The sequence below is a fragment of the Trichomycterus rosablanca genome, chromosome 9 (genome assembly GCF_030014385.1).
Source record: "Trichomycterus rosablanca isolate fTriRos1 chromosome 9, fTriRos1.hap1, whole genome shotgun sequence".
Classification (NCBI taxonomy): Eukaryota; Metazoa; Chordata; class Actinopteri; order Siluriformes; family Trichomycteridae; genus Trichomycterus; species Trichomycterus rosablanca.
In genome coordinates, this window is record NC_085996.1 from 11,391,395 (window position 1) to 11,417,608 (window position 26,214).

Here is a 26,214-nt window from a genome sequence, read left to right on the forward strand (position 1 = left end):
TTGGTCGACCCTGGCGAAGCCTGTTCCGAGTGGAACCTGTCCTGGAAAACCGCTGTATGACCTTGGCCACCATGCTGTAGCTCAGTTTCAGGGTGTTAGCAATCTTCTTATAGCCCAGGCCATCTTTGTGGAGAGCAACAATTCTATTTCTCACATCCTCAGAGAGTTCTTTGCCATGAGGTGCCATGTTGAATATCCAGTGGCCAGTATGAGAGAATTGTACCCAAAACACCAAATTTAACAGCCCTGCTCCCCATTTACACCTGGGACCTTGACACATGACACCAGGGAGGGACAACGACACATTTGGGCACAATTTGGACATGTTCACTGTGGGGTGTACTCACTTATGTTGCCAGCTATTTAGACATTAATGGCTGTGTGTTAAGTTATTTTCAGAAGACAGTAAATCTACACTGCTATACAAGCTGTACACTGACTACTCTAAGTTATATCCAAGTTTCATGTCTATAGTGTTGTCCCATGAAAAGATATAATGAAATATTTGCAGAAATGTGAGGGGTGTATATATATATATATACATTGTTAGATTAATAAATATATAACATACAAAAATAAATAAATAAATAAATAAAAATAAAACAGCTGGAGTAAAATAAACACCTGGTTAACCATCTTCATATGCCAGAGAGAAAAGGTAGGTTTTAACACAAATTTTAAAAGCATCAATTAAAGTCTGGGATTTAATACCAGGAGGTAATAAATTCCACAGACTGGGACCAGCTATTGAGAAAGCACGGTCACCCTTGTGTTTCAAGCAAGACTGAGGTACAATTAGTAAAGATTTGTTTGAAGATCGGAGTGTCCTTTGTGCCTTATAGGGACATAACATGTCACTGATGTACAATGGGGCCATACCGTGGAGAGCTTTAAATACAAAGAGTAAAATTTTAAATTGGACCCTAAATTTGATTGGGAGCCAATGTAAAGAGGCCATGACAAGTGTAATGTGTTCACGTTGTACTTGTTGTACACGTTGTGTCACAATATGACACCAAATCAATTCTGGGAAATCAATCTGTTCAGTTAGGAAGCAAAAACGTTTGTAAATCAATACCACCTGCTTTGGGGCAAATAAAAGTGACAACTAGTTCATTGGAGAGGAAACAACAAGACAACCACCAAAAAGAAAATAGTTCTGCAGGTGGTGGCCACAAACAATTACTTTCTTCTTATCTTATCCTTCCTGGCTGATTCTTTTCTAGTTTTGTAATTTGCTACTGTCCTAGTCACTGCTGGTAGCATGATGTGATACCTACAGCCCATTCAGGTTGCACATGTAGTGCAGCTACTTTAGGATGGCATATCCATATGTGCCGTTGCAAGAAGGTTTGCTGTGTCTCCTAGCCAGTGGCGGTTCTAGACCATGTGAAGTGGGGGGGCCAGGCAGGGGCCAGAGGCTATGTTACTTTCTGCCCAAATGTGCATTGTGGGCATTAAGAGGAAACAGTCGATATTCAATAGAATTCAACATTTTATTTATGCAGTTTTCAGTCTACATTTTCTTGAGTTTGATGTAAACAGTTCAACAAAGAATCACCATTTAAGGCATTTGCTCTGCTTAAATGTCATTTATTCAGTCCTTTTCTTTTTCATATTCAATTTGAGTTACATATACTGTATTCCTAGGGCCCCCTCCCTAGAACCGCCACTGCTCCTAGCACAGTCTTAAGAGCATGAAGAAGCTTGAAGAGCATCAATGCAGGATCAGGACCAGAGCCCAACATAATGACCTCCAACGGGCTACACATGTGCATTTTCCGTCCAAACTGTCAGAAAAAGAACTTATGAGGGTGGCATGAGAGGGGTTCCACATTATATCGCTGGAGTGTGTAGGCAGTTCATGGACGATGAAGGCATTAATGCCATGGACTGGCCCTCATGTTCCCCAGACCTGAATCTAACTGAGAACCTCTGGGACACTACATATCAGTGCATCTGACGAAGCAAATAGAGCCACAGACTATCCAGGAACTTACTGATGCCTGGATCCAGGTCTAGGAGGAGACCCCCAAAGAACAGTCCGTGTCGCTGCACCATGAGACCAACTTCTCGACTTCTTTCCTGTAGGCAGACTCGTCACCATCAGTTATGAGGCCCACCACCGTGGTGTCATCAGCAAACTTAAGGATCTTTACAGCTGGTTCCTTAAAAACACAGTCATTTGTATAGAGACTGAAGAGAAGGGGTGAAAGCACACAGCCTTGTGGTACACCAGTACTTAGGTTCCGTTGGTCTGAATTTGAGTGATTTTGAATTCAGGCCTCAGTTGGATGATTATTTCCATTTACACTATTATATTATTTTTTGATTTTAACAAATTACTCAATTAATATCAGTAAATACATATGAATGCATACATACTGCATCTAAGACCTATAATATGGTAGCTAGAAATCGCAAATAGTATCATTTTACTTCATGGCATGGCCTTTTACTCCTTGTTAATGATTAACAATGCCCGACTTGTGATAAGGTGCAATGTTTCAATGACTTTCAGATCGAAAACTCATATTCTCAATAAATTTCACAGCACGTGATTGTACATCAAGCTCGTGTCTTAGCTGGTAACCGTTGCTAGGTGATCTCTTTCACCAAACACTGACAACCGAACTCGTGTTCGGCGTTAGTCGGAAAAGACAGGAAGACTAACCAATCACCGCCCAGAGCCGAATCTCTCAACCAATGAAATACCGTTTATGTCATGACGCAACACATTACCTACTTAGCTTCATAGAGAAGGAGTAAAAATGATCAAGCTGGCGGTTTGATACAGCGGTCGCTTGTACATAGCAAACCAGGCAGCTGAGGTAGCAAATATTTAACTTTCTGTTGTAAAACTGTAACATATAACGATAAATGTTGTGTTTAGGCGGTTCTGTAAAGCGTCCTTGTGGAATTTGTACTAATTTGCCATGTTAATGCCGTTGCTGTTGCTAGTGGAAAAATAACGACTGCATCATGGATTGCATACTTGCATACTATACTACTAACTAGTATGCCACAACAGTCATCGCACCGTCGGTTGTGTACTAATCTGAGATACTCTTTAGTACGGTAGTATGCAGTATGGAACTCACTCAGTAGCTGTTTGGCTGCATTGAGGATTTGATGCTCTGGTTCAGGACAGTTATTTGATGGCTAGTCCATTAAATAGTCAGTTTCTTTATGCACATTTCTTGTTTGTGTGTTGTGCAGTTGTGGTCAAAAGTCTACATAAATAAGTAATAGACATGTATGACATGGCAGTCTTGTAATTTCAAGTGATTTCAGCAACTGTTCATTTTCTGTGACTAAAAGATTGGAACACAAACTTTTGTGTTCAAAAGGTTTTGACGTACAAACAAACATGTAAATGATAAATGTGTAGATCTATGAAGTTTTATACTGCCATCTAATAATTATGCTTATAGTGATTTTCCTATGCCCAAATAAATAGGGCAAGTTCGACAGCACCCATTGGACTGAGACACGATCGCCTTTAACAGACACTTTGATCCAAAGCGATTTAGAATTGTGATCAAATGCAGTTTGTTCAATTGAGGGTTAAGGGCTTTGCTCAGGAGCCCAAACTGTGAGACTCTGCCTCTAGCAGGTGAAAAGAAGCGGTTGGCGGCTGCATGTGTGGGGCGGGGTTGGTACAAAAGGCGAAGGAAGTTAGAGTCGGGGAGTTGGAAACAACTAGATTGGGACGTCAAAAAAAAAAATGCAGAAATGTTCATTCGAAAAACTTAAATCTGTGCAAAGCCTTTAAACAAAAAAGTCTATTCATACTGTCACACTTGCAGAAATCACTGAAATCCACTAAAGCCATATATATATATACACAGTCTATTTGAACACTTGATAATAATAATAATAATACATTTTATTTATAAAGCGCCTTTCACGAGACCCAAGGCCACTGTACAATAAAAAACAATAAAAATTACAGAGAGCATCAACATAAAACAGTAATGTGCATGTAAATAAAATAGATAATAATGTCATGATTAGGATAGTAATGGTATAAAAGTAGAATAAAATACAAGATAAGACAAAATTAAAACAAAACAATGAAAATATAAGATGAAAATAAAACACTAAATAAATGATTAAGCGATTGCTCACTCATAAGTTAACTGATAGAGATGTGTTTTGAGACTAACTTTGAATAATGACAATGAATGACAGTTTAGGGCCAGCAACACTAAAAGCTCTGTCACCTACAGAACGTAATTTTGCAGATGGAACTGCTAGGAGATGTGAATTTGAGGAGCGTAAAGTGCGTGACGGAACATAGCTCTGAAGTAAGTGAGTCAAGTATGTGGGGGCGAGGCCATGGAGAGACTTATAGACAAGCACCAGTATTTTATAATGCACTCTAAACTGTACTGGAAGCCAGTGAAGATCCCTCAGCACAGGTGTACTATGTTCCCCAGATCTTTTACGGGTCAGCACCCTGGCTGCAGAGTTTTGGACATACTGTAATCTGTTTAAAAGCCGGTTAGGGAGACCATATAACATTGCATTACAATAATCGATACGGGATGTCACAAATGCATGAATAATAGTCTCAGCAGCAGTAAAAGAAAGAAAAGGGCGAATTCTTGAAATGTTCTTAAGATGGTAAAAGGCGGTTTTGCATATATTTTTGATGTGAGGCTCAAATGACAGTGTTGTGTCCAGAATGACACCCAGATTTCGAACCTGAGCAGAGGAAGAAGTAACAAAACCCGGTATAGAAAAATTAATGTTACTGAGCTTCCTGACAGTCGCAGGTGAGGAAATCAGTATGGCCTCAGATTTAGTGCTATTTAGGCTCAGGAAGTTTTCACTCATCCAGGCCCGTACATCAGTCAGACATTCGATTAGTACAGTGGGAGGAAGAGTATGAGATGGTTTGGTGTAGATGTAGATTTGAACATCATCTGCAAAACAGTGAAACTGGAGCCCATGCCTTCTAATTATGTTACCCAGAGGGTAACTTGACCTCGACTGTATGCACTAGACAAAATGTTGATCCTACACATTGTCGGTAAACATGACAAACATTTACCAAAAACATTGTTTAATACTATTTCATTTCACCTGTTTACTTTGAGGTTCAAAGTAAAGTATAAAAAAGTGGTTAATCGTTTTTTTCTACCCATACAAGGGGTATCCTGATATTATATCCTGAGTCTTTATCATCATTTTACCAAAAACTCCATTTACAAATGCATGAGTTCTAATGTTGTAATACATCTTACAGATTTTTAATCACAGGATTTTTTCAAAGTCACCATAGTAAAATATATTTGCATATTTTTTTATTTGCAGATTTTGCTTTTTTATGCAGAACTTGGAATGTAATCAAACAAACTGCATCAGCAGATAAGTGTCAAATTACAGGTACGTGTTTACACATGCATACAGTAAAAAAAAAAAACCAGTACATAATACTGCAATGCAGTGCAGATTATACAGATCACTGCTTTTGGATTAGGTTCTTTTCAAGACTTATTTGTGTTAGTCCTTACAGCATGAAGGATTGAGCCAAACATGGATAAATATGAAAAGGTGAGAAAGATCGGTGAGGGATCCTTTGGAAAAGCTATCCTGGTGAGATCAAAGGAAGATGGCCGGCAGTATGTCATCAAGGAGATTGGCATCTCCAGGGTAAGCTGTTCATGTTGCTTTCTAAAAATATGGTCATGCTTCATCTTCATTTAAACATACTGTTACCTTCAGAGCTTTAATGTGTCTGTTTCTGTACAGATGTCTAATAAAGAAAGACGGGAGTCACGCAAAGAAGTGGCTGTCCTGGCTAACATGAGCCATCCCAACATTGTGCAGTACAAAGCATCATTTGAAGGTAACATCTGAAATTATATGCTTCCAATTTGGCAGCAAGAGTTTGGGGAAGGTCCTTTCCTGTTCCAGAATGATTGTGTCCCTGTGCACAAAGCAAGGTCTATAAAGAAGCTTGATTTAAAGAAACTCCAGTGTGCTGCACCAGAGCCCTGACATCAGCCCCACTGAACAGCTTTGAAATGAACTGGAACATCAATTAAGGCTCTCTTGAGCAACATTAGTGCCCAGCAATACAAAGGCTCTTTTGACTGGCTGGGCAGAAATTCCCACAGACATATTTCAAAGTCGTCTGAGTATCGGCCGATTTTTAATCAAAATATGCTATCGGCAATCGGCCGATATTTCCTAAAAGTAGCCGATCCGATCGTGTGATATATAAAAGATCACGTTAAGTTAACAGCTCAGTGGATTGATCCAGACTTTGAGCTACGAAGCACCAACCATAACATCACCATTCATCAACCATCGTACAGAAACCACAGTGAAAGCTCTTCATGACCTAAAATAACATCATTAACGTTGTGCATCATACATACGATGTAATTTTTCTGATTGAAATATTTACTTTAAAAAGATAATTCAACCCCGTCACATCTGAGTCGATTCTATCAGCACGTTATATAAACTCCTGGTTCACTTTGGTAAATCGTGAGCGGTTCTTACTTGTGATGTAGATGAGAACAGAAAACGTTACAGAGCCAATCAGAGGCAAAAGTTTATTCATTATCAAATTCGTTAGTTCAGGATCATCTGCTGAACTTTTAGGATCATCAGAAAACTTTTAGACGGAACGAGTCTGACTCGGTTACAGATCTGTGGTAATAGCAGTTTAATTAAGCTTTTAAATTAAGCTTTTTAATGTAAAAGAGTCACACAAACTGTTCTGAAGTATCTGGTGTTTATTTAAAACCACGACGTTTAATTAATAACAGTAAACACGGAGAGATAACCGAGAAGAAGAACTTACGCATCGCATGAAAACGAATCGACTCATGAATCACTTAGCGACACTAAACAGATCATCTCTTAAAGGCACAAACACACACACGCGCGCTGTTGCGTTTGTCTCCGGTTTATCTTCACTGTGAGGCTCTAAGTTTTTTTTTCAGACTGAACTGGATAACATTAACCCCCCCCCCCCCCCCCCCCCCGATCAGAATCGGCTATCGGCCGATCGCCCTGAAAGGAGATCGGAGATCGAAATCGTTGCCAAAAACCCTGATCGGTACATCTCTAGATATCAAAGTTTAGATTATTGGCCAATAGTGATGCTTATCCAATAATAATGCCCTTACACTAACCATAGAAGCGGTGATGCTATTGTTTAAATAGTTTTTGTCTCTCGATCACATAGATGCCTCCTTCATTATTGTAATCTCTTATTTTTGTGTCCAAATGATGTCATTTAATACAAAGCATTCAACTAAGTACAACCTTGCTATTGCAAAGCTTTTGATCAATAAGAAAGCTGTGTGTTTTCATGTCCCTGGTTAGCATTCTCTGTTTGACAGCCGAGCTAAGCCTGAGTAATTGTGGACGCTACGAGCACTGGAATTGAATTACTGAGAGAGTATCTTGAGTTAATGGCTTCCTGTACTCTGCTGCTGTTGCTGGTTGCATCGAGGCTGTACATCTTTGGTTACTGATGTATAATTTTGCAAATGTCAAGCAGGTACTTAAGTGGTGTAGTGAAGCAGTCATTTTTATATTGCTTGCCCCTCTCTTTGCTTCTCTACAGAAAGTGGCTGCTTGTATATAGTAATGGATTACTGTGAGGGAGGAGACCTGTTTAAGAAGATCAATAACCAAAATGGAGTTCTATTCCCAGAAGAACAAGTGAGTACATTAGTTATCAATTACCAAAAGTATTTGATTACCTTACCATTACATTGTTGGGGTGCTGGGGTGTTTGTTTTCTTTGCATTATAAAGTCACATTTTACACTTTGGTTACATTCATAACAGGACAGGTAGATGGTACAGGTTACACATGATTTATCAGTTGAGTTCAATGTCAAACACAGTCATGGGCAAATGTATATCTCCAGTTTTTGGACGTGGGAGGAAACCCACACAGACACAGGGAGAGCATGCAAACTTCACACAGAAAGGACACTGACCGCTCTACCTGCAAGTTGGAACCCAGTACCTTTCTTCCTGGGAGGCAACAGAGCTACCCACCTAGCCAATGTGCCGTTGGGGTACTGGAGTGAACTATATACAGTACATATACAGTGTATCACAAAAGTGAGTACACCCCTCACATTTCTGCAGATATTTAAGTATATCTTTTCATGGGACAACACTGACAAAATGACACTGACACAATGAAAAGTAGTCTGTGTGCAGCTTATATAACAGTGTAAATTTATTCTTCCCTCAAAATAACTCAATATACAGCCATTAATGTCTAAACCACCGGCAACAAAAGTGAGTACACCCCTAAGAGACTACACCCCTAAATGTCCAAATTGAGCACTGCTTGTCATTTTCCCTCCAAAATGTCATGTGATTTGTTAGTGTTACTAGGTCTCAGGTGTGCATAGGGAGCAGGTGTGTTCAATTTAGTAGTACAGCTCTCACACTCTCTCATACTGGTCACTGAAAGTTCCAACATGGCACCTCATGGCAAAGAACTCTCTGAGGATCTTAAAAGACGAATTGTTGCGCTACATGAAGATAGCCAAGGCTACAAGAAGATTGCCAACACCCTGAAACTGAGCTGCAGCACAGTGGCCAAGATCATCCAGCGTTTTAAAAGAGCAGGGTCCACTCAGAACAGACCTTGCGTTGGTCGTCCAAAGAAGCTGAGTGCACGTGCTCAGCGTCACATCCAACTGCTGTCTTTGAAAGATAGGCACAGGAGTGCTGTCAGCATTGCTGCAGAGATTGAAAAGGTGGGGGGTCAGCCTGTCAGTGCTCAGACCATACGCCGCACACTACATCAAATTGGTCTGCATGGCTGTCACCCCAGAAGGAAGCCTCTTCTGAAGTCTCTACACAAGAAAGCCCGCAAACAGTTTGCTGAAGACATGTCAACAAAGGACATGGATTACTGGAACCATGTCCTATGGTCTGATGAGACCAAGATTAATTTGTTTGGTTCAGATGGTCTCAAGCATGTGAGGCGGCAATCAGGTAAGGAGTACAAAGATAAGTGTGTCATGCCTACAGTCAAGCATGGTGGTGGGAATGCCATGGTCTGGGGCTGCATGAGTGCAGCAGGTGTTGGGGAGTTACATTTCATTGAGGGACACATGAACTCCAATATGTACTGTGAAATACTGAAGCAGAGCATGATCCCCTCCCTCCGGAAACTGGGTTGCAGGGCAGTGTTCCAGCATGATAATGACCCCAAACACACCTCTAAGATGACCACTGCTTTATTGAAGAGGCTGAGGGTAAAGGTGATGGACTGGCCAAGCATGTCTCCAGACCTAAACCCAATAGAAGATCTTTGGGGCATCCTCAAGCGGAAGGTGGAGGAGCGCAAAGTCTTGAATATCCGCCAGCTCCGTGATGTCGTCATGGAATAGTGGAAAAGCATTCCAGTGGCAACCTGTGAAGCTCTGGTAAACTCCATGCCCAGGAGAGTTAAGGCAGTTCTGGGAAATAATGGTGGCCACACAAAATATTGACACTTCAGGAACTTTCACTAAGGGGTGTACTCACTTTTGTTGCCGGTGGTTTAGACATTAATGGCTGTATATTGAGTTATTTTGAGGGAAGAATAAATTTACACTGTTATATAAGCTGCACACAGACTACTTTTCATTGTGTCAAAGTGTCATTTTGTCAGTGTTGTCCCATGAAAAGATATACTTAAATATCTGCAGAAATGTGAGGGGTGTACTCACTTTTGTGATACACTGTATGCTGTATGGTCAAAAGCATGTGCTCACTTGACCGTAAGCATGGTGGACATCCCATTCTTGCCCCTCTACCCTACTCCACCCCATTCCTGTCCACTCTTTGTGGTTATAACAGCCTCCACTCCACTTCAGGAAAAAGCATTCCATAAGAGTTTGAAGTGTGTCTGTGGTTAAATGCAATATGTCAGGTCAGGCACTGATGTTGGACGAGTATATGAACTGCAACAGACCTGGATTTACTGGAAATAAAAATGTAGGGCTTTCCTTCGCAGGTCTGATCACATGTTTACCTATTTTTTTCTTTTATCTTTTGCAGATACTTGATTGGTTTGTTCAGATATGCCTGGCTCTTAAGCATGTGCATGAACGTAAGATCCTCCACAGAGACATCAAGTCACAGGTACTGTTCGGACACACACAGCTATGGTGCCTGGTCCAAAATAACAAGTCTAACTCTAACTCAAGTCTAATCTACAATTAAAATCTTGTCTTTCCAGAATATATTTCTGACTAAGGATGGTACAGTACAGTTGGGGGACTTTGGGATTGCCAGAGTTTTAAACAGGTAAGAGATGCATAAAATGCATTTTATTGTTGTGTTTTTAATATGGCAAAGCAGTCTATCAAGCTAGCCCACTACAGCTGAGATCTGGGTTTTTATCTTAAGAAAACAATTGCTTGTCCTGACTGTTACAGATTGTTGACTGTCTTGTGGTTAACATTGTCAATCAAATTAAGGTTTAAACACAATTCACGAACAAACTAAACAAAGGACACTTGGTAAGTACAGAAATGTTACTGGTTGATGGTTTTTAATATTTTGTGTGCAGCACTGTGGAGTTGGCAAGGACCTGCATTGGAACGCCTTACTATCTCTCACCTGAGATTTGTGAAAATAAACCATACAACAACAAAAGGTAGTGTGCTTTAATGCAGCATATCAGGATGTTATTGTTTACTAGCCGGGATAAGATTGAAAACATTGCCCCTGTACATGTGTAGCCTCTGCTGTTTGGTTGAGATGCCTGTTAATGTTAATTTTAATCTTGTCTATTTGTTTCTTTGCTCTTCTATCTCCATTTGTTAGTGATATTTGGGCGTTGGGGTGTGTCCTGTATGAAATGTGCACACTTAAGCATGCTGTAAGTACCACATGAGTGCTACAGTCTGTTGGATTTTATGTGTTTGCTGTTGGGAAGTGAATGATGTGTGTTGTAAATTATGTCTGTTACATGTCAGAAATTCTTTCTCCTAGTTATTAAAGGTGAAAGTGCAGATTTTCAGGAAACTCTACCTTATTTTATCCTCCTGCTGGTTTCGATAAAATGCCTCCATTGATATTTTAATTCTTTATGTTTTAGTCTTTAAATAATTATTTGAAAGAGATAACAGGCTTTGTGTCTTTCCGTCTTTGCTTATGAATTTGTTTGTTAGTTTGAGGCTGGAAACATGAAGAACCTGGTGCTAAAGATCATCCGTGGTTCGTACCCCCCGGTCTCGGTGAACTACTCTCAGGATCTGCAGACACTTTTAGGCCAGCTGTTCAAGCGCAACCCCCGTGAGAGACCATCGGTCAGCGCAATACTGGACAAGCCATTCCTCGCCCGCAGAATCCACAAGCTTCTCTCCCCACAGGTTAGACACAAACAAAAATATCTGCTAGCTTCAAGCTCATTTCTACAGTTGTGCCACTGATGAAAAAAACAGGTAGTGTGGGTGCTCGGGCGGTGCAGCGGTCTAATACAAGTTTCAAGTAAGGTGTGCTATTGACCAGCTGGGCGCCCACACAGACACGATTGGTTGTGTGGGGAATTTTGGCATTGGTTCTTCATTGCTGCTGCAATTGAGGGACAAACCGCAGACAGATTGTTGGGGCGACCAAATCTCATTGATACCTAGAGCTATGCAGGCATCGGAACTAGACATTGCAGCAGTTCAAAGATCGAATGGTCTAATGAATCCTATTTTCGCTAAGATCATGTGACCTGAGCATGTGTGAATGGTGTACATGATGCACTGTCGGAGAATTTAAGGACCTGCTGGGTACCAGACACCACAGGGATCCTTAAGATCTCTGGTGAAGTCCATGTCTTGGTGGCTTCAAACTGTTCTGACAGCATATTAGGCTGAATTTGATTTCTTTTTCAGTTAGTTTTAAACAAATATGGCTGTATGAACGAGTCTGGCACATTGTGTTATAGCATCTGAACTTTGTGTGCTTGTCCTTCTGATGTGTTTCAGCTCATTGATCAGGAATTCACCCCTGAAGTTGGCCAACTTCTCCAGCAACCTAAAATGAATGTTGCCCAGGGATTACCAGGTAAATCCACTTTATGCTACACATGAATGGATGTATAGATGGATGCTGGATTGATGGATGGAGAAGACAGTAATGGATAATTGTATGAATGATGGATAGATAATTCTAGAGGAATGGGTAATTAACTGAAGTGTGGATTGGTGGAATGAATGGATAATTGATGGGTGGATTGCTGTCCAGTAATGGATAATGAGACATTGATTGAATTGGTGGGATGGATAATGAATGTGTGGATAAATAGCAAGCTGGGTAAACATATTGCATTGTACATATAGTACAGTAGAAAAGTATTTGCCATCTTTCAGATTCTGTTTTCCATATTTGGAACACATTTCCGTATAAGATAATTTGAGTAAACACATCACCCTCTGTGGAAAAAAAACTTTGAACCCTTGTTTGCTTAATAAACCAATTAACAAACATAATTAATAATTGGATTCAGTTAAACTAGACACACCCAGGCTTAATTGGATGAGGTATAGATTTAACAGGGTTGTCGGTCTAATGGTAACAGGTCAAATGGTCTCAACAAACAGGACCAAAGAAAGAAAACATGTGGTAAAACTTCCCAAAGCGGAGGACTTAGACATATTTCTTGAAGCGTGCAAACATCTAAGAAACAGGTTCTGCTCTCCTCAGCAAAAGTTCAGCATTTATATTCCACTATTAGAAAGCAACTGGGCAAAAATGGTATGGTATCTGTAAGATACAAAGTAGAAACCACTGATAACTCTCACATTTGCCAAATCTGACACTCAGATGCAGCTGTGTTATGCAACAAGTGAAAGATCTGTAGCACAAGAGCAAGTCTTTTTAAAAGGGTTCAAACTGCCCCTAAAATTAAGTTTTGGAGTGATCCTACCTCAAAAAAGACAAGTATTTAGTTTTTGCAGCTAAAAGTGGCACAAACAGTCAGTTGGGGAGTAATTTCTCACAGGGTCAGTGGGTGTTGAGTAGCTTTTTTGTTTAATGTGAATTTTAATGATTTGTATTAATAAATATTCCAAATGTAAACATTGGAAACAGGGTAATTTTGTTTTCATTACTGTTAGTAGCAGTCTAGTCAGAGTCAGTTTTACATTCACCCTAACAAACCTTCTCTCCTTTCTTCAGCCAAACACCCTGCCCCTGGTCAGGCGTCTGTCACCCCTGCCCATAAAATCACCAAACCAGCTGCCAAATACGGAGTGCCTTTAACAGCAAAGAGACCTGCTGATCCTGCCCGGAGAGCAGCTGATGCAGTTAGGAAACCGGCGGAGAGAAAACCTGTCATAAAACACAAACAGGTAAGGCCCTAGTGACTGAGCACATGTTGCATGTTGGTTCTTTCTTTAGTATGTTGTCTGGTACAAATGGAATTCAGCAGGCACTGCTACCCTTTTGTGCCAGTTTACTGCTAATTATGATTGTAAGTAATGGGACATTGGCTTTATTCTTACCAGTGGTTGGATGTATTTATTATTAAGTTCAGAACTAACATGGTTGGCTTATATGTGTTAGAGATGTCTGATCCAAACAATGTCATGTTATGCAGGCTCCCCCTCCAGCAGCAGTTCAGCGGAGAATTAATCGAGTGGAGGATGAGAGAAGGAAGCGTGAGGTACCACCATTCAACCTCCTCTCCTCTACCTTATCTTTTCACTTCTTTAGATTGATCTATATCTTAGACCCTGACTAGGCAAGCAATGTGTTCCTGACTTATGTACACTATATGATTAAATGTGTGTGAACACCTGACCATCAGATTATTAGACATCCCATTCTAAACCCATGTGCGCTAATAAGAAGGCCACTCTTTATAGACTCTTTATTAGTGTCCGGCAAGCTTTTAGAGTCCCGTCAGAATATAAAACACATCCGTGTTAACAGGGCATTATGCTTTATTGAACGAAAAACAGCTTAACAGGCCGCTCGGGTGGTAAGTCTAGCAATTGGGAGGTGCACTTTCAGTGCCTGATAGAAATAGAAGGGTTGCATCAGGAAAAGCATCCGGCGTAAAAATTGTGATCCGCTGTGGTGACTCCTAAATATGGGAGCAGTCGAAAGAGGGGAAAAAAAGAAAGAAAAATAGCTGAATAGGGCAGTTATGTAGAACAGTTACATGAATATGGATTGCATGTCTACAACTACAGTAGTTCTGCATTGATCAGCAGAGTCCTACTATGAATCCATATGCACTGTGCAGCAGCAGCTCTGTGCTGATAAAAAGCAGATTTTCCATTCATGTTGTAGGTCATTGCAAATACAATTTTAGTCAAACTGAAAACCATTTAAGGGTTCTCTGAGCGGGTGTACATCAAATACAGTTGGCCATGTCTGGGCCAGGTAAGGCAGGATGGGGAATAATCCCTTTGCTGCTGCTGCAACAGTGACCCCTGGTGGAGAAATGCAGGGGGCATGGCATAATTTGTAGCGCATGTTAAAGCTCTCTGTAAGAATCTACTGCAGGCTGTTGCACAGAAGCCACCATCAGGGAATGTAATGTATCCAAATAGGAACTATACTGGGAGCAATCTATAGTACATCTACTGCATTTAGCAGACACTTTAGCCAAAAGGACTTACTGTTTCGACCTAGTACAATTTAAGCATCTTAAGATTAAGGGCCTTGTTCAAGGGCCAGACAGTGGCATCTTGGTTGTGGTGGGGTTTAAACCGCAACCTTCGGATTACTAGTCTAGTACCTTAACCGGTGACCTACCACTGCCCCTGTTTAGTAAAGGAGTGAACTTGGGTGCCTACTATAATTTAGTTTACGCTTTGCTCTGGTTCAGGAAGGAGTGAGGAAGAAGCGGATGGAGCCGGAGAGAGAGTGGAAACAGAAAGAGCAGGTGAGCATTTATTCTCTTTCACCAGGCTATCAATTTTTTTAATTTTGAGTCAGAAATGTAAAGCCAGTGTTTGTTTTTTACAGATGTTTCTGCTAAAAGCTGCTCAAGTGAAAAGGTTTGAGAAGGAAAAGGTAACGTATTTACCGTATGTGAACTGCATATGAAAAGCATACCTTTTTCTTGACTAAATGATTGAAACCCAAAACTGCCTAGTGTGTAGCCTAGTGGTTAAGGTACAGGACTAGTAATCAAAAGGTTGCTGGTTCAAGCCCCACCACTGCCATGTTTTCACTGTTGGGCCTTGAGCAAGGCCCTTAACACTCAATTGCTTTCACAGTACTGAAAGTTGCTTTGAATAAAAAGTGTCTCCTAACTGTTGAAAATGTAACTGTAAGAAGTTCTGTAAACATCACATATAGAGAGTCATTTGCTGTCAATCACTCAATTATCCCCCGTCTTTGGGGATTCCTCATCACTGATGCAATTATAGCCTCTGCTGGCTGATTGATGACGCCTGCACAGAGACATAGGATAATGTGGACAGGGTGTGTCTCCATACACAAAGCTGATCCACATATGATCGCACCTCGTGTAGGTGAAAAGATGCAGTCGGCTACTGCAAACTAGGCGGAAAGTGCAAAAAAAAAATCTGCCATTAAATAGAAGCTGCTGGAACATGGCCTGGCAAGATTCATAGTGCTGTTGTGTTTGAGACTGCTGTTCAAGGAGATAGCCCCTGCTTCAAAATCAAACACCTTATAACATGAGTGGAGCTTTTTATGGTGGTCAATGTGTGTCATTTTGAATTAAACTGTATTTATTTTTGGGAGGGAATTAGACATTGCAGTAAAACTGAGGGATATAAGTGGGTTAATGTGGGATGTAAGTTGTCGTGTCCCTTACAAAGATATAAATACTTTTCACTCCAATTGTATCTGATTAGTTTATTATATTACCTTTATGACTGTTATTCATGATGAAAATGGTTTTTGATGTTTTAATCTTAGCTTAACCGGATCCACCGTGCAAGAGAGCAAGGTTGGAAGCACGTTCTGAGCTCCAGCGGTGGCAGCAGCCCAGAGAGAAAGGTGCACCATGATTAGATGATCACACTGATTACCTTCTAAAAATTCAGATTTTTTTTAGGCGCTGTTTGTGTCTTGTTATTAAGATATTACTTTATTTTTATTTCTTTTGTTTAGGTCTTTGGGGGTGGAGGAATTGGAGCTCTTCCTACTCCCTTACCAGGCCATTCCCTTCTTCTTGGCCCTGCCCATGTCCCACCTTCACTGCCAGGTCCTGTTCTTGCTTCCAACGAAGAATCCAAAGCTGCAGACAATGTCAGGTAGGCATAGTATGTTAAGTATGATAAGTACATAGTGAACAGGAAACATTATTCAAAAGTAACAAGCTGATGGTGGTATGTAAACTAGTTGTTTCCAGTTACTCAGTCTCATTTTACTACTTCTGCTGCTGTTGATTTCCACTTCTGACTGAGGAGTGCTGCACCAACACACTCTAACATGTGTGCATTAGCTGGATGATTTTTTTTAACCTTTTGCTTTTTCTGGATGCTTTTTTCACAAGGTGGCTTCATATGGAGATCTGTATCATGCACCAATCATCAGCTCCATCTCTGTGCAGGAGCTATTGACCAGCCAGCAAAGGCCGTGATTACAGTTACGAGGAATCCCTTTCTGGCATTTCCACCCTTTGGACTAGCCAGTCATCGTCTCAAACCCCATAGTTGTAGATGTCAGCTCTGGTGTGCTAGTGTGTTTTACCACCAGGCCACCAGAGCACCCCATGCAAAAAGTTGAAGGTGCAGTTAAGAATGTAGAGGCATAAATATTAGTTTTTTTTGTGGCCTTGTATATTTTAAAAGGTTCTGTTTTAATGTGCTTGCATACTTTCCGTTATGTTGTGTAGCGATCCCCAATCTTTTTTGCACCATGGACCGGTTTCATATAAGATATAATTTCATGGACCCACGGGGGGTTGGGGGGGATTTAAAATAGAATAGCTATAGAATGGAAAAATCAGTGTGAATTCTGAGCTTTTTTCGCTGTAATGAGATGCTGCTCCTACCTAGTGATGACTGGGTTCAATAACACCCGAAGAGTATTGGATTTGTAATTGCTCTTGTAGCAATCTGTAATTATTTATTCTTTCTGTGCGGCCCGGTCATAAATGACCCACAGACCGGTAGCGGTCTGCGGCCCAGTGGTTGGGACCACTGATGTAGTGTATCAGGATTTGTAGGCAAATTCCAAGAATGAATGTAAAATTTCTACCGTGGTGCAGGACAATGGTATAGGACAATGCTATCATTTCAAAAGATAAAAATGGCATAAATGCATTGTGGAGCTTTATAAGAACATATAACCCTTGTGTAGTCTTAACATTCTGTATACATCCCTTGTCCTAAGGGTCCCAAACAATCTGCAACCAAACCCTCAAAATAAATGTAGGCAAAGGTTTGGGCTTTGAACTCCATGAAACAATATTTAAGAAAATGTCTGATTTATACAATACAGTTCTAAATAATTTTGAACAGTTTTTTTTTACCTTTCACCTGGCCAGGCCTGCCATGGAAGCTGGAATGCCGAATGGACACGCCTGCCTCCCAGATCATGACTCGGTTAAAAAAGAGGCACGAAGGACAAGTCTCCAAAATGAGAGTGTCTCTAAAAACGACCATGCCAACAGGTCAGTTTCATTTTCATCAGTTGCTTTATCCTCGGCAAGGTTCAACCAGAAAACACTGGGTGCATGAACACCCTGGACAGGGTAATAATCGATTAGAAAGCTTCAGCCACCCTATCTCCTGAGATGTCGCCAGTCATGTCTGTGTAGACGTCTAGTGTTTGATAATACCTCTGAGATTGGAACCAGGATCTCAGCGGTGGTGGGCTAGAGTAATAGACCTCTGCACTAATTGAACACCCTTTGTCACTTCATATGTATGCTTTTTATTTAGCCACTACAGAGCAACTGATGTGTATTTACTCTGGCTTGTACATTGCTAATAAAGTTGTCAGTGTACTAATTAAGTGTATATGCTTATGTATTTATTAGCTATACATTTGGTTTGCCATAATAAAGGATTTCTTACTGACTTCCTACTGTAGGTTGCGAGTTCAGGTTGCAGCAGAGAGGGCCAAGCAGGTGGACGAATTCCTGCAGCGGAAGCAAGAAGCCTTGCTCAATAAAGTCCGTGCAGAAGGCCAGCTGGTAAGAACTTTGTGCTCTTATATCAACCCACCAGATGGTGCTGATTTGTAGTGGATGGTATGGCTTTTGTGACGTTACAATGTTAAAACTAAATAATAAACAGGGGGCCCGGCAAAACCTGGCCGCCATCTTTGCAAGTCGGACAAACTCGTCCCGTGGCAGGAGACCCAGGGTCAACAAAGAGGAGGAGGTAGGAGGATGGATTCAACCCAACCTTCATCCTTGGTCTGTTTTGTTTTGCTCATCCATGTCTGCTAAACCTCCATTATTTTTCCCTACTTGTTTCTCATTGGATAATTAATCCCTGCATGATGGTGATGATGTGATTATTGGTTTTCACAGGTGCCATTTTTAACCACTGTATATCATTTTTTACTGTTTTGTGAGAAATAACCTCCTAAATGTCTCATAAATGTCAGTGTGCACACAATGCATGATGTAAGAGTTTTGCGAGGGTCCAGCTGTTTTACAAGTGTCTCCAGACATCAAATCTTATTAGAGCAGGACAAAACTTTGCTTACATTTTATAAGTTAGCGATTGGGTGGTGCAGTGGTCGAATGTGCTAGTACACTGCCGAGTGTTTGCACCTGTGACTTTAAATCTCAGCAGAGCCACAGACCTGGTCAGGTACAATCTCTGAAATGGGGCTTAGCGTGGCTCTGTGTGGAATCCCAACACTGGCAGGATTGGACATGTGTTGGAAAGGGGCTTATAGATCCGAACCTTCTTGATTAGATTTGGGGTTGTGCAAGTGGTAGCAGATTCACAATTGGGATTCGGACAACATTAGATTGGGAGATAAAGGGGAGAACCCAGAGGTGGAAAACATCTTTAAGCCAGTCACTGCTTCATAAAGGCACAACTCGGGCTGTGTCCCAAATCACGCACTACTGTACCAAATATATGAGGGATCTTCAAAAAGTTTCCGCACTTTTATATTTTGGTTGGAAGCGGTGAGGGCGGGAGTCATGTCTGAGAGACTGAGAGAGCTTATAGTCTGCATTTAGCTCCATCTGATTTTCACCTTTTTGGATGCTCAAAGAAGCTTTAAGCTTTAAGAAGCAGTGGCTATGAGCTCAAGCAAAAGCATTTTTTGCTGGTGGTATTAAAAAAGTGATGTCATTTGTTTTTAATATTCTTAATCAATAGAGTTTTAAAAAGTGCGGAAACTTTTTTAAGAACCTTGTATTATTAGTGTACTCAACAATTACCTCTAGAGGTCAAATCACATTGGAGATAATGGCTGGCCTTGCAAGACTACATGTGAACAGGTACTGGTTTTGTACTTAGTGTGTGTGTGATCTGCAGGAATACCTGACACGGCTGAGGCAGATCAGACTGCAGAACTTTAATGAGCGTCAACAGATCAAAGCTCGTCTCAGGGGAGAGAAGGTAGATCACTGTGCAACTGGTATGGTTTAAACGCTTTGTTCCTTTTCTCAGTGTTGTTGTGATGTTCCGTCTTTGCTTTTCAGCGTGATGGTGAGGGTTCTGACAGTCAGGAATCCTCTGAGGAGATGGAGCTCAGGAGGAAAAGGATTGACACTCTGAAGGTCAGAATCAGTTTTGTGTATTACACTGTTTGTGAAAGAATGGATGAGTGTGTGGTCCTCTGCAAAGCGCTGGTGCCCTATCCTTGCTGTATTCCTGTAGACCTGTTGCATCCCTAATCAAGCTGTAATTAATGATAATAATAATGTACTCATAAGCCATCCATGGCCAGAATCCTGGAGCTGATTGGCGCTGCTGTCCTAATGGGAGGAACAGCATTTCTTTTCTTTTTTTCATTCATTCATTTTCTCCGCTTCTCCGCTTAGAAGGAGGGGGTGCTGGAGCCTATCCCAGCTTTTCAATGGGCGCAAGGCACACAGTAACACCCTGGACGGGACGCCAGTCCATCGCAGGGCAGACACACACACACCCATACACACACCCATTCACCTATAGGGCAATTCAGTGTCTCCAATTAACCTGACTGCATGTTTTTGGACTGTGGGAGGAAACCAGAGCTCCCGAAGAAAACCCACTCGGACACGGGAAGAACATGCAAACTCCGCACAGAAAGGACCCGGGCTGCCTGGGGATCGAACCCAGGACCTTCCTGCTGTGAGGCGACAGTGCTAGCCACCGTGCCGCCCTTCTTTTTTTTTTTGTTGGTTGAGGAGAGCCAAGACTGACACACACCCACCCCGACACGTGCAGTAGCCGACTGCATCTTTTCACCTGCATGAGAGGAGTTCATATGCGGATCAGCTTTATATACCAAGAGCCACACCATGATCCTCATTGTCCCTCATCCCTGTGCAGGCGCCATCGATCAGCCAGCAGAGGCTCCCACCCTGTATGAAAAACAGACAATCGTTGTTCATGTGGGCGCCCATAATGCCGGATGGCAGAGCTGAGATTCGAAACGACGAGTTGGAAATGTCAGCTCTGGTGAGCTAGCCTGTTCTGTCCTCCTATCAAAAGGCTAGTCATTATCTGTGAGCACATTTGTGAGCATGTGTATAAAGGACAGCTTACACCTTTCTCAAGATCACTGATTTGCCCAATGGGATGGAACAGCAAAGTAAAATAAATTGTTTATTGGTGCAAAAATTTTATTTTTATTGGTGTTTTATTCCTTACAGAACATTCCCCTCACTTTTATGTGAAATATTCATAAAAAACACATTTTAGATAAATAATGCACGGTTTAGCAACACGCTTTGTAATAATTGTGAGATGAGAGTGGTGTTTCAACTTGACAGAACTGCAAGCTCTGAAACTACTGCTAGGAATAAAATGCAAAATGCACTAAAGTTACATACATAACATGTTATTGTTCTGTAAGACTGAGTAAGTGATTCCTTCATTCAGTTACATAGTTTATGCAGATTGGCCTGGTATTTCAGTGCTAATGACTCTGTGTTTGATATGTGACAGGCGCAGTCAAAGGCTCGTGCAGCTGTACTGAAAGAGCAGCTTGAGAAGAAACGAAGAGAAGCTTATGAAAGAGAAAAGAAAGCATGGGAAGATCATGTAAGTAGGCTTTGACTTTATTGCTGTTTTACAAATTTGGTTATGCATATCTCAGCAGTCAGGGTTTGGTCAAAGGATTCGAAGAATAATAAGCTCTGTTTTTTGTTCTGTGCATTCATCAGATACCCAGTGTCTTTGACTATTGGGAAATGGAAATGTGTAAAAAAAAGTAAAAGTCTGGTGCTTTAAATGTGCATATTAAGCCCCTTTCACACGGGCACATTCACCCAGATTTTAATTAGCAATTTTAAAACCAATTAAACAAAATCATTTTCTCATGCAATAACATATCTGCTTAAGGTAAGTAGTATCAACATAAGTTGTTGGATCTGCTCCGTATTAGGACAACACTGTAAAAAACACTGTACCAGGCATGCGGGTGGCACAACAATAAAAAACACGCTTGTCCACCACTGGTGGGATCTTAAGCTCTCGTCTCCCGGATGCCAACATACACATGGTTTGCTATGTCTGAGGGTGGGTTAAAGGACTTTCTCATTGCAGCTGTAAACCAGCTGAAGAGGGCACTGTATTCACTTCTGCCATAACTGAATGTCTAAAAGCATCTGTTATTTCAGCTTTGGCTAAAAATAGTTAGCTCTGCCAGAAAAAAAAAAAAAACCTTCCCTTTAAAATGCTGAATAAATAATCTTAAATCTGCTTTGAAACAGCTTGCCGCTCGAGGAGTAAAGATTGTTATTGGACCTGCAACCGCAACTCCAACTCCTCATCCTGCTGCTGCCCTGCCTCCACAGCCGGAACACATCCCACAGGATGCTGCCCGCAAAGCCAAGCCTTATTGTAGACCCACCACTCCTGCCATCTCTATGACGGCAGCGCTGAAAGATGTTGGCGTGGTTAGTCCTCACAGTGACAATATTGTTACTATATTGTTAGCTCCATTAACATCTATACTGCTGGTCGGCTGCTCATGTATGAAGGGTTGCCACAGCAGATCATTCTGTAATTGCAAATGTCAATATTTGTTCCTAATCTATTCTTTTGTCTGGTAGGTCACATCTGCACAGAATTCTCCAATGAACGAGGAGCCCTCAAAACCTGAAACCACAGACGTCCAGGTAGGACAAACACAAGTCTTTCTGAATGAACTGCACTTAACTGCACTTAATTATTAATTGTGTAGCCAAAGGTAAATGACTTGTGGTGGCTCGGTGTGTAGCACTGTTGCCTCACAGCAAAAAGGTCCTGGGTTCTTTCTGTGTGGAGTTTGTATGTAGGGCAGTGATAGCTCAGTGGTTAAGGTACTGGACTAGTAAACAGAAGGTTGCCGGTTCAAGCCCCGCCACCACCAAGTTGCCACTGTTGGGTTCCTGAGCAAGGCCCTTAACCCTCAGTTGCTCATTGTGTAAGTCGCTTTGGATAAAAGCGTCTGCTGAATGCTGAAAATGTAAATGTATGTTCTCCTCCTGTCTGCGTGGGTTTCCTCCGGGAGCTCCGGTTTCCTCCCATAGTCCAAAGACATGCTGGAGAGGTGAAAAGGGGATACTAAATTGTCCATGACTGTGTTTGACATTACAGACCTGAACTGATTATGTGTATCCATGAATGTAACCAAAGTGTATAAAACATGACGTTAAAATCCTAATAAATAAAATAATTATATGGCTTGATGGCTATCGGTCAATCATTGGCTGATGACTAATTTTATTGTTTCATAGAAACTGGTAAAATTTGCATCCCTAGTAGACACCCAAATTGCACATTTTATGTCTTTATATCTTATTCCATAAATGGAGTTTATCCTCATTTGCTCCTCCATGACCCTTTACTCTGCTGCTAGATTTTGGAACATCTGCTAGGATTTACCTCTTTCTTAGACATGTGAGATTTATAAGATGAGAACATGCTGTTGTTAAATGATAAATGTCTGGTTAGATAAAAAGAACCTGGTGCATGATGAAAGCAGAATGCTCAAAGCTTTTCGATTTTTGCAGAGTGAAAGGAAGGAGATACTGCGCAGGCTGAACCAGAACCTAAAGGATCACATTGCTGAAAAAGAACATGAGCAAAACAATGCACCTGCTAGTGGACCAGATCCCACCCCTCAGACCAGCCAGCCAATCATTGAAGAGAGACCAACCACTGGGGGTGAGAGACGCAGGTGGGAGGCTGGAGGGCCACCCGTACTGTCAGTAGCACAGCAGACCCTGGAGGATACATGTAGCACTATGGCAGGTACTAACATAAGGCCAATGTTTATAGATACCCAAATTAATCGTATGGTTTATTAATCAATATTGTTTATTGCACCTTTACCTGCGTGCAGTATCTGAAGCAGTGTCTCCAGAAGAAAATGCCCTCTGTGCTGGTGACCGGAAGAGATGGCAGCCTGGAGCTGTTGCACTGTCTGTGGCTCAACAGACTCTGGAGGAAACCAGTCTCACCACAGCAGGTGACTTTCTACTAGTTTCTTACCATTACAAAAATGATACAAAGTATTTCCTGTCAGGATTAATGTATGTTGCTATACAGTGTACATCACACATTGTGTATAGGTCAAAAATAGACCTCTGGTTTGGATGCACTTTCAGGTCAAAAACGTTAAACGTTTGAGTGGGTAGCTTCAATTTCATTAAACATTTTATCCAGGTCAGGGTTGCAGTGGGTGAGACTGCACCTGAAGACACTGGGTGCAGGACAGGAATACCCTGGACAGGGGGCCAATCCGCTGCCTCACCGCTGAGACTCGTATAGTGGAATAGGCTGCTGTGCCACCCGAATGCCTATTTGAGTAGTGTAAGGAATCAAAATGTATTGGTGCCAAAGTGATCAGAAAACACTTGTGAAAGCTTTGATCTGGTGTGTTGGGCTGCTCTGCTGACAGCCAGTTGTTTTATTGTTTGCATATAAATGGTCTGTTGTGTTGGGTATCCATGGTGTATGTGTGTGTAATGTTGCATGATGGCTGCTAAGGTCTCTAAAGCCACCCTGTAGCAACCAGACAAATTACAAACCTATCACACTGCCATGAATGAAATAACTATATATATTATACATTTTAAAGCTGTGCTAATTGTTTATTCTTGCTCTGATATTTGAATGAATTTATAGTATAATTGGTCTTTCAGAAAAGACATCTGGTGAAGTTATTCCTATGGAGGCCTGGCAAGGAAAAGGACTTGGGAAAGCTTGGGAAAAGGCCCCAGTTTCCGAAGGGGAGCTTCAGCAACTCTGTGACGATGCAGACACCAGTGAGTTACTGATTCCTTGAAGTGCTCTATTATTTCTGGCAAGGTGGTTGATCCTTATTGTTTTTTATTGCAATTACATCTTTTTCTGCAGAAAACCTTACAATTACACTTGGGCCTTCAGACGATTCTGATAAGACCACACGGGTGCCTCAACCTCAACCAAGTCAAGCCTCTCTTGGTCAGGACCAAAATCAAGCTGTGGTTGAACTGGACCAGCAGGCTGCAATGAGCACAGATGAGGAACAGCAAGCCACTGCCATTGGTCAGGACCCTGATCAAGGATCAGAATGTCAGAATACTCTGTCAGTAGTCACCAGCATTGAAGAAAAACCAGGGTTATCAGAGCCGAGTCTTGCTGAGGGTAAATGATACATCACTTATACACACTAACATTTTTAATTAAGGTACACAATTTATTATAAATGTATAATTTGTATTCCAATACTGCCCTCTTTATTTATGCAGTTAAAATTTAACATTTGCATATTCTTGTAAAGAACATGTAGGTCAATGGTTTCTGCACCTGTTCTTTTTCTGGCACTCAATGATTGCTACTGTCATACATTTGTGGATTTCTTTGCAAGCTTTCTTTACAAAAATGTACACTCTGCTACTTAGATCATTAATATGGCAGTATATAGAGGATCAGATTGGCTACATTTAGTAATTGTATACCCATAAAGTTAATCTGTATGGTTGGTGTAGCTTAACAAATACTTCAGTCTAAGGTCATGTTTTTGTGCCTTTCAGGGACAGATGAGGTAGAGTCCTTGGTCCTTGAGGAGGGCCCTCGGCAAACATTTAAACCTCAGGTGGAAGTGATGAAAGCTTGGGGACAAGAGGCTCTCCCACAGCCTAGGTAGACACCCTTTTGTTTTGTTGAAGTTTAAAGTCTTTAGGAAAACTGTAACCAAACCAGTGTTGTAATTTTAGTGTATGAAAATAAATGTGAATAATGTTTATTATTGACTGGTTTGGTTTAATTGGGGCGCTTGGATGGCACAGCAGTAAAATACACTAGCCCATTACCGCTGAGATTAAAGGTTTTGATCTGAACCGAGATGATTGGATGTGGCTGTTATTGGGAGGTGGCCCAGAAGAAATAAGAAGGGTTACATCAGCAAGGGCACCTGTGTAAAAACTGTGCCAAATCAAGTAGTCCTTAATGCAGTAGCAGCCGAAAAAAGAAGGGAGAGCATTTTACTAACTCAATCTCTACAGAGATCCATAAATTGACTCAAATGATCCAGTCACTCCTGTTGTTATCAGCTTAAACCAACAGTAACCAAATAATTCAAACTATCAAGCTCTTGAGACAAAGGACTGAGACAATATAAATTTACTGTAAAAATAAACTAATAACTTTATGTACCTATGTTTCAGGCCAGACGAGGGCAGTGTTATACCAGCTGAACCACAGAAGGATGAGGATGGTGTGACTGCAGAGGAAGATAAACAGATTACAGGTTCTCTCAACGGTGAATCATCGTGTGATTTTGTTCCAACACAGTACAGCTTTGCAGTGAAAGCCTTAAAAAATTTAAAGTTCCACCAGATGGCTGTTCCTGACTGTTAAATCTAAGAGTAAAAAACGTAACATTTAAACATTAATTTCTTTGTAAATGAAAGCTCAGTACAGATTCGAATAGCCCTTTTAACAGCACTTGGTATAGACTGAAGACACCAAATTATCCAGAACAGATCATTTTCAGCCTTCATCATTCTTGTATTTTGTGCGTCATAATGTGTAACACCACACCTTTTCTTTTTTGTAGAACACTAGTTTGAACCTCTTGCTGTTTCTTAGTCATATGCTCATATCATTTTGAAATGTAATAACTCATCTCATTAAGGTCACAAAAACACACT

At 41.1% G+C, this 26,214-nt stretch overlaps 1 protein-coding gene across 3 annotated transcripts in view; it reads left to right on the top strand.

The window, feature by feature from the left end:
- The first annotated feature begins 2,758 nt into the window (after nucleotides 1–2,758).
- nek1 (NIMA-related kinase 1) overlaps nucleotides 2,759–26,214 on the top strand; it is a 30,460-nt gene continuing 7,004 nt past the window's right edge. The window contains exons 1-31 of one of the 3 annotated variants that reach the window (XM_063001881.1): nucleotides 2,759–2,831; nucleotides 5,323–5,394; nucleotides 5,516–5,661; nucleotides 5,761–5,857; nucleotides 7,595–7,692; nucleotides 10,044–10,127; nucleotides 10,225–10,292; nucleotides 10,558–10,644; nucleotides 10,815–10,869; nucleotides 11,162–11,362; nucleotides 11,969–12,047; nucleotides 13,161–13,333; nucleotides 13,582–13,647; nucleotides 14,821–14,877; nucleotides 14,961–15,008; nucleotides 15,885–15,965; nucleotides 16,080–16,222; nucleotides 17,461–17,586; nucleotides 18,009–18,111; nucleotides 18,215–18,301; nucleotides 19,421–19,504; nucleotides 19,588–19,665; nucleotides 21,038–21,133; nucleotides 21,805–21,990; nucleotides 22,147–22,212; nucleotides 23,089–23,329; nucleotides 23,421–23,546; nucleotides 24,223–24,345; nucleotides 24,437–24,706; nucleotides 25,096–25,204; nucleotides 25,729–25,823. In XM_063001881.1, coding sequence (XP_062857951.1) covers nucleotides 5,545–5,661; nucleotides 5,761–5,857; nucleotides 7,595–7,692; nucleotides 10,044–10,127; nucleotides 10,225–10,292; nucleotides 10,558–10,644; nucleotides 10,815–10,869; nucleotides 11,162–11,362; nucleotides 11,969–12,047; nucleotides 13,161–13,333; nucleotides 13,582–13,647; nucleotides 14,821–14,877; nucleotides 14,961–15,008; nucleotides 15,885–15,965; nucleotides 16,080–16,222; nucleotides 17,461–17,586; nucleotides 18,009–18,111; nucleotides 18,215–18,301; nucleotides 19,421–19,504; nucleotides 19,588–19,665; nucleotides 21,038–21,133; nucleotides 21,805–21,990; nucleotides 22,147–22,212; nucleotides 23,089–23,329; nucleotides 23,421–23,546; nucleotides 24,223–24,345; nucleotides 24,437–24,706; nucleotides 25,096–25,204; nucleotides 25,729–25,823 — 3,244 coding nt within the window. In that variant the 5' untranslated portion in view covers nucleotides 2,759–2,831; nucleotides 5,323–5,394; nucleotides 5,516–5,544. The remainder of the gene's footprint in view (nucleotides 2,832–5,322; nucleotides 5,395–5,515; nucleotides 5,662–5,760; nucleotides 5,858–7,594; nucleotides 7,693–10,043; nucleotides 10,128–10,224; nucleotides 10,293–10,557; nucleotides 10,645–10,814; nucleotides 10,870–11,161; nucleotides 11,363–11,968; nucleotides 12,048–13,160; nucleotides 13,334–13,581; nucleotides 13,648–14,820; nucleotides 14,878–14,960; nucleotides 15,009–15,884; nucleotides 15,966–16,079; nucleotides 16,223–17,460; nucleotides 17,587–18,008; nucleotides 18,112–18,214; nucleotides 18,302–19,420; nucleotides 19,505–19,587; nucleotides 19,666–21,037; nucleotides 21,134–21,804; nucleotides 21,991–22,146; nucleotides 22,213–23,088; nucleotides 23,330–23,420; nucleotides 23,547–24,222; nucleotides 24,346–24,436; nucleotides 24,707–25,095; nucleotides 25,205–25,728; nucleotides 25,824–26,214) is intronic. The other 2 variants (XM_063001882.1, XM_063001883.1) reach the window with 2 other exon arrangements.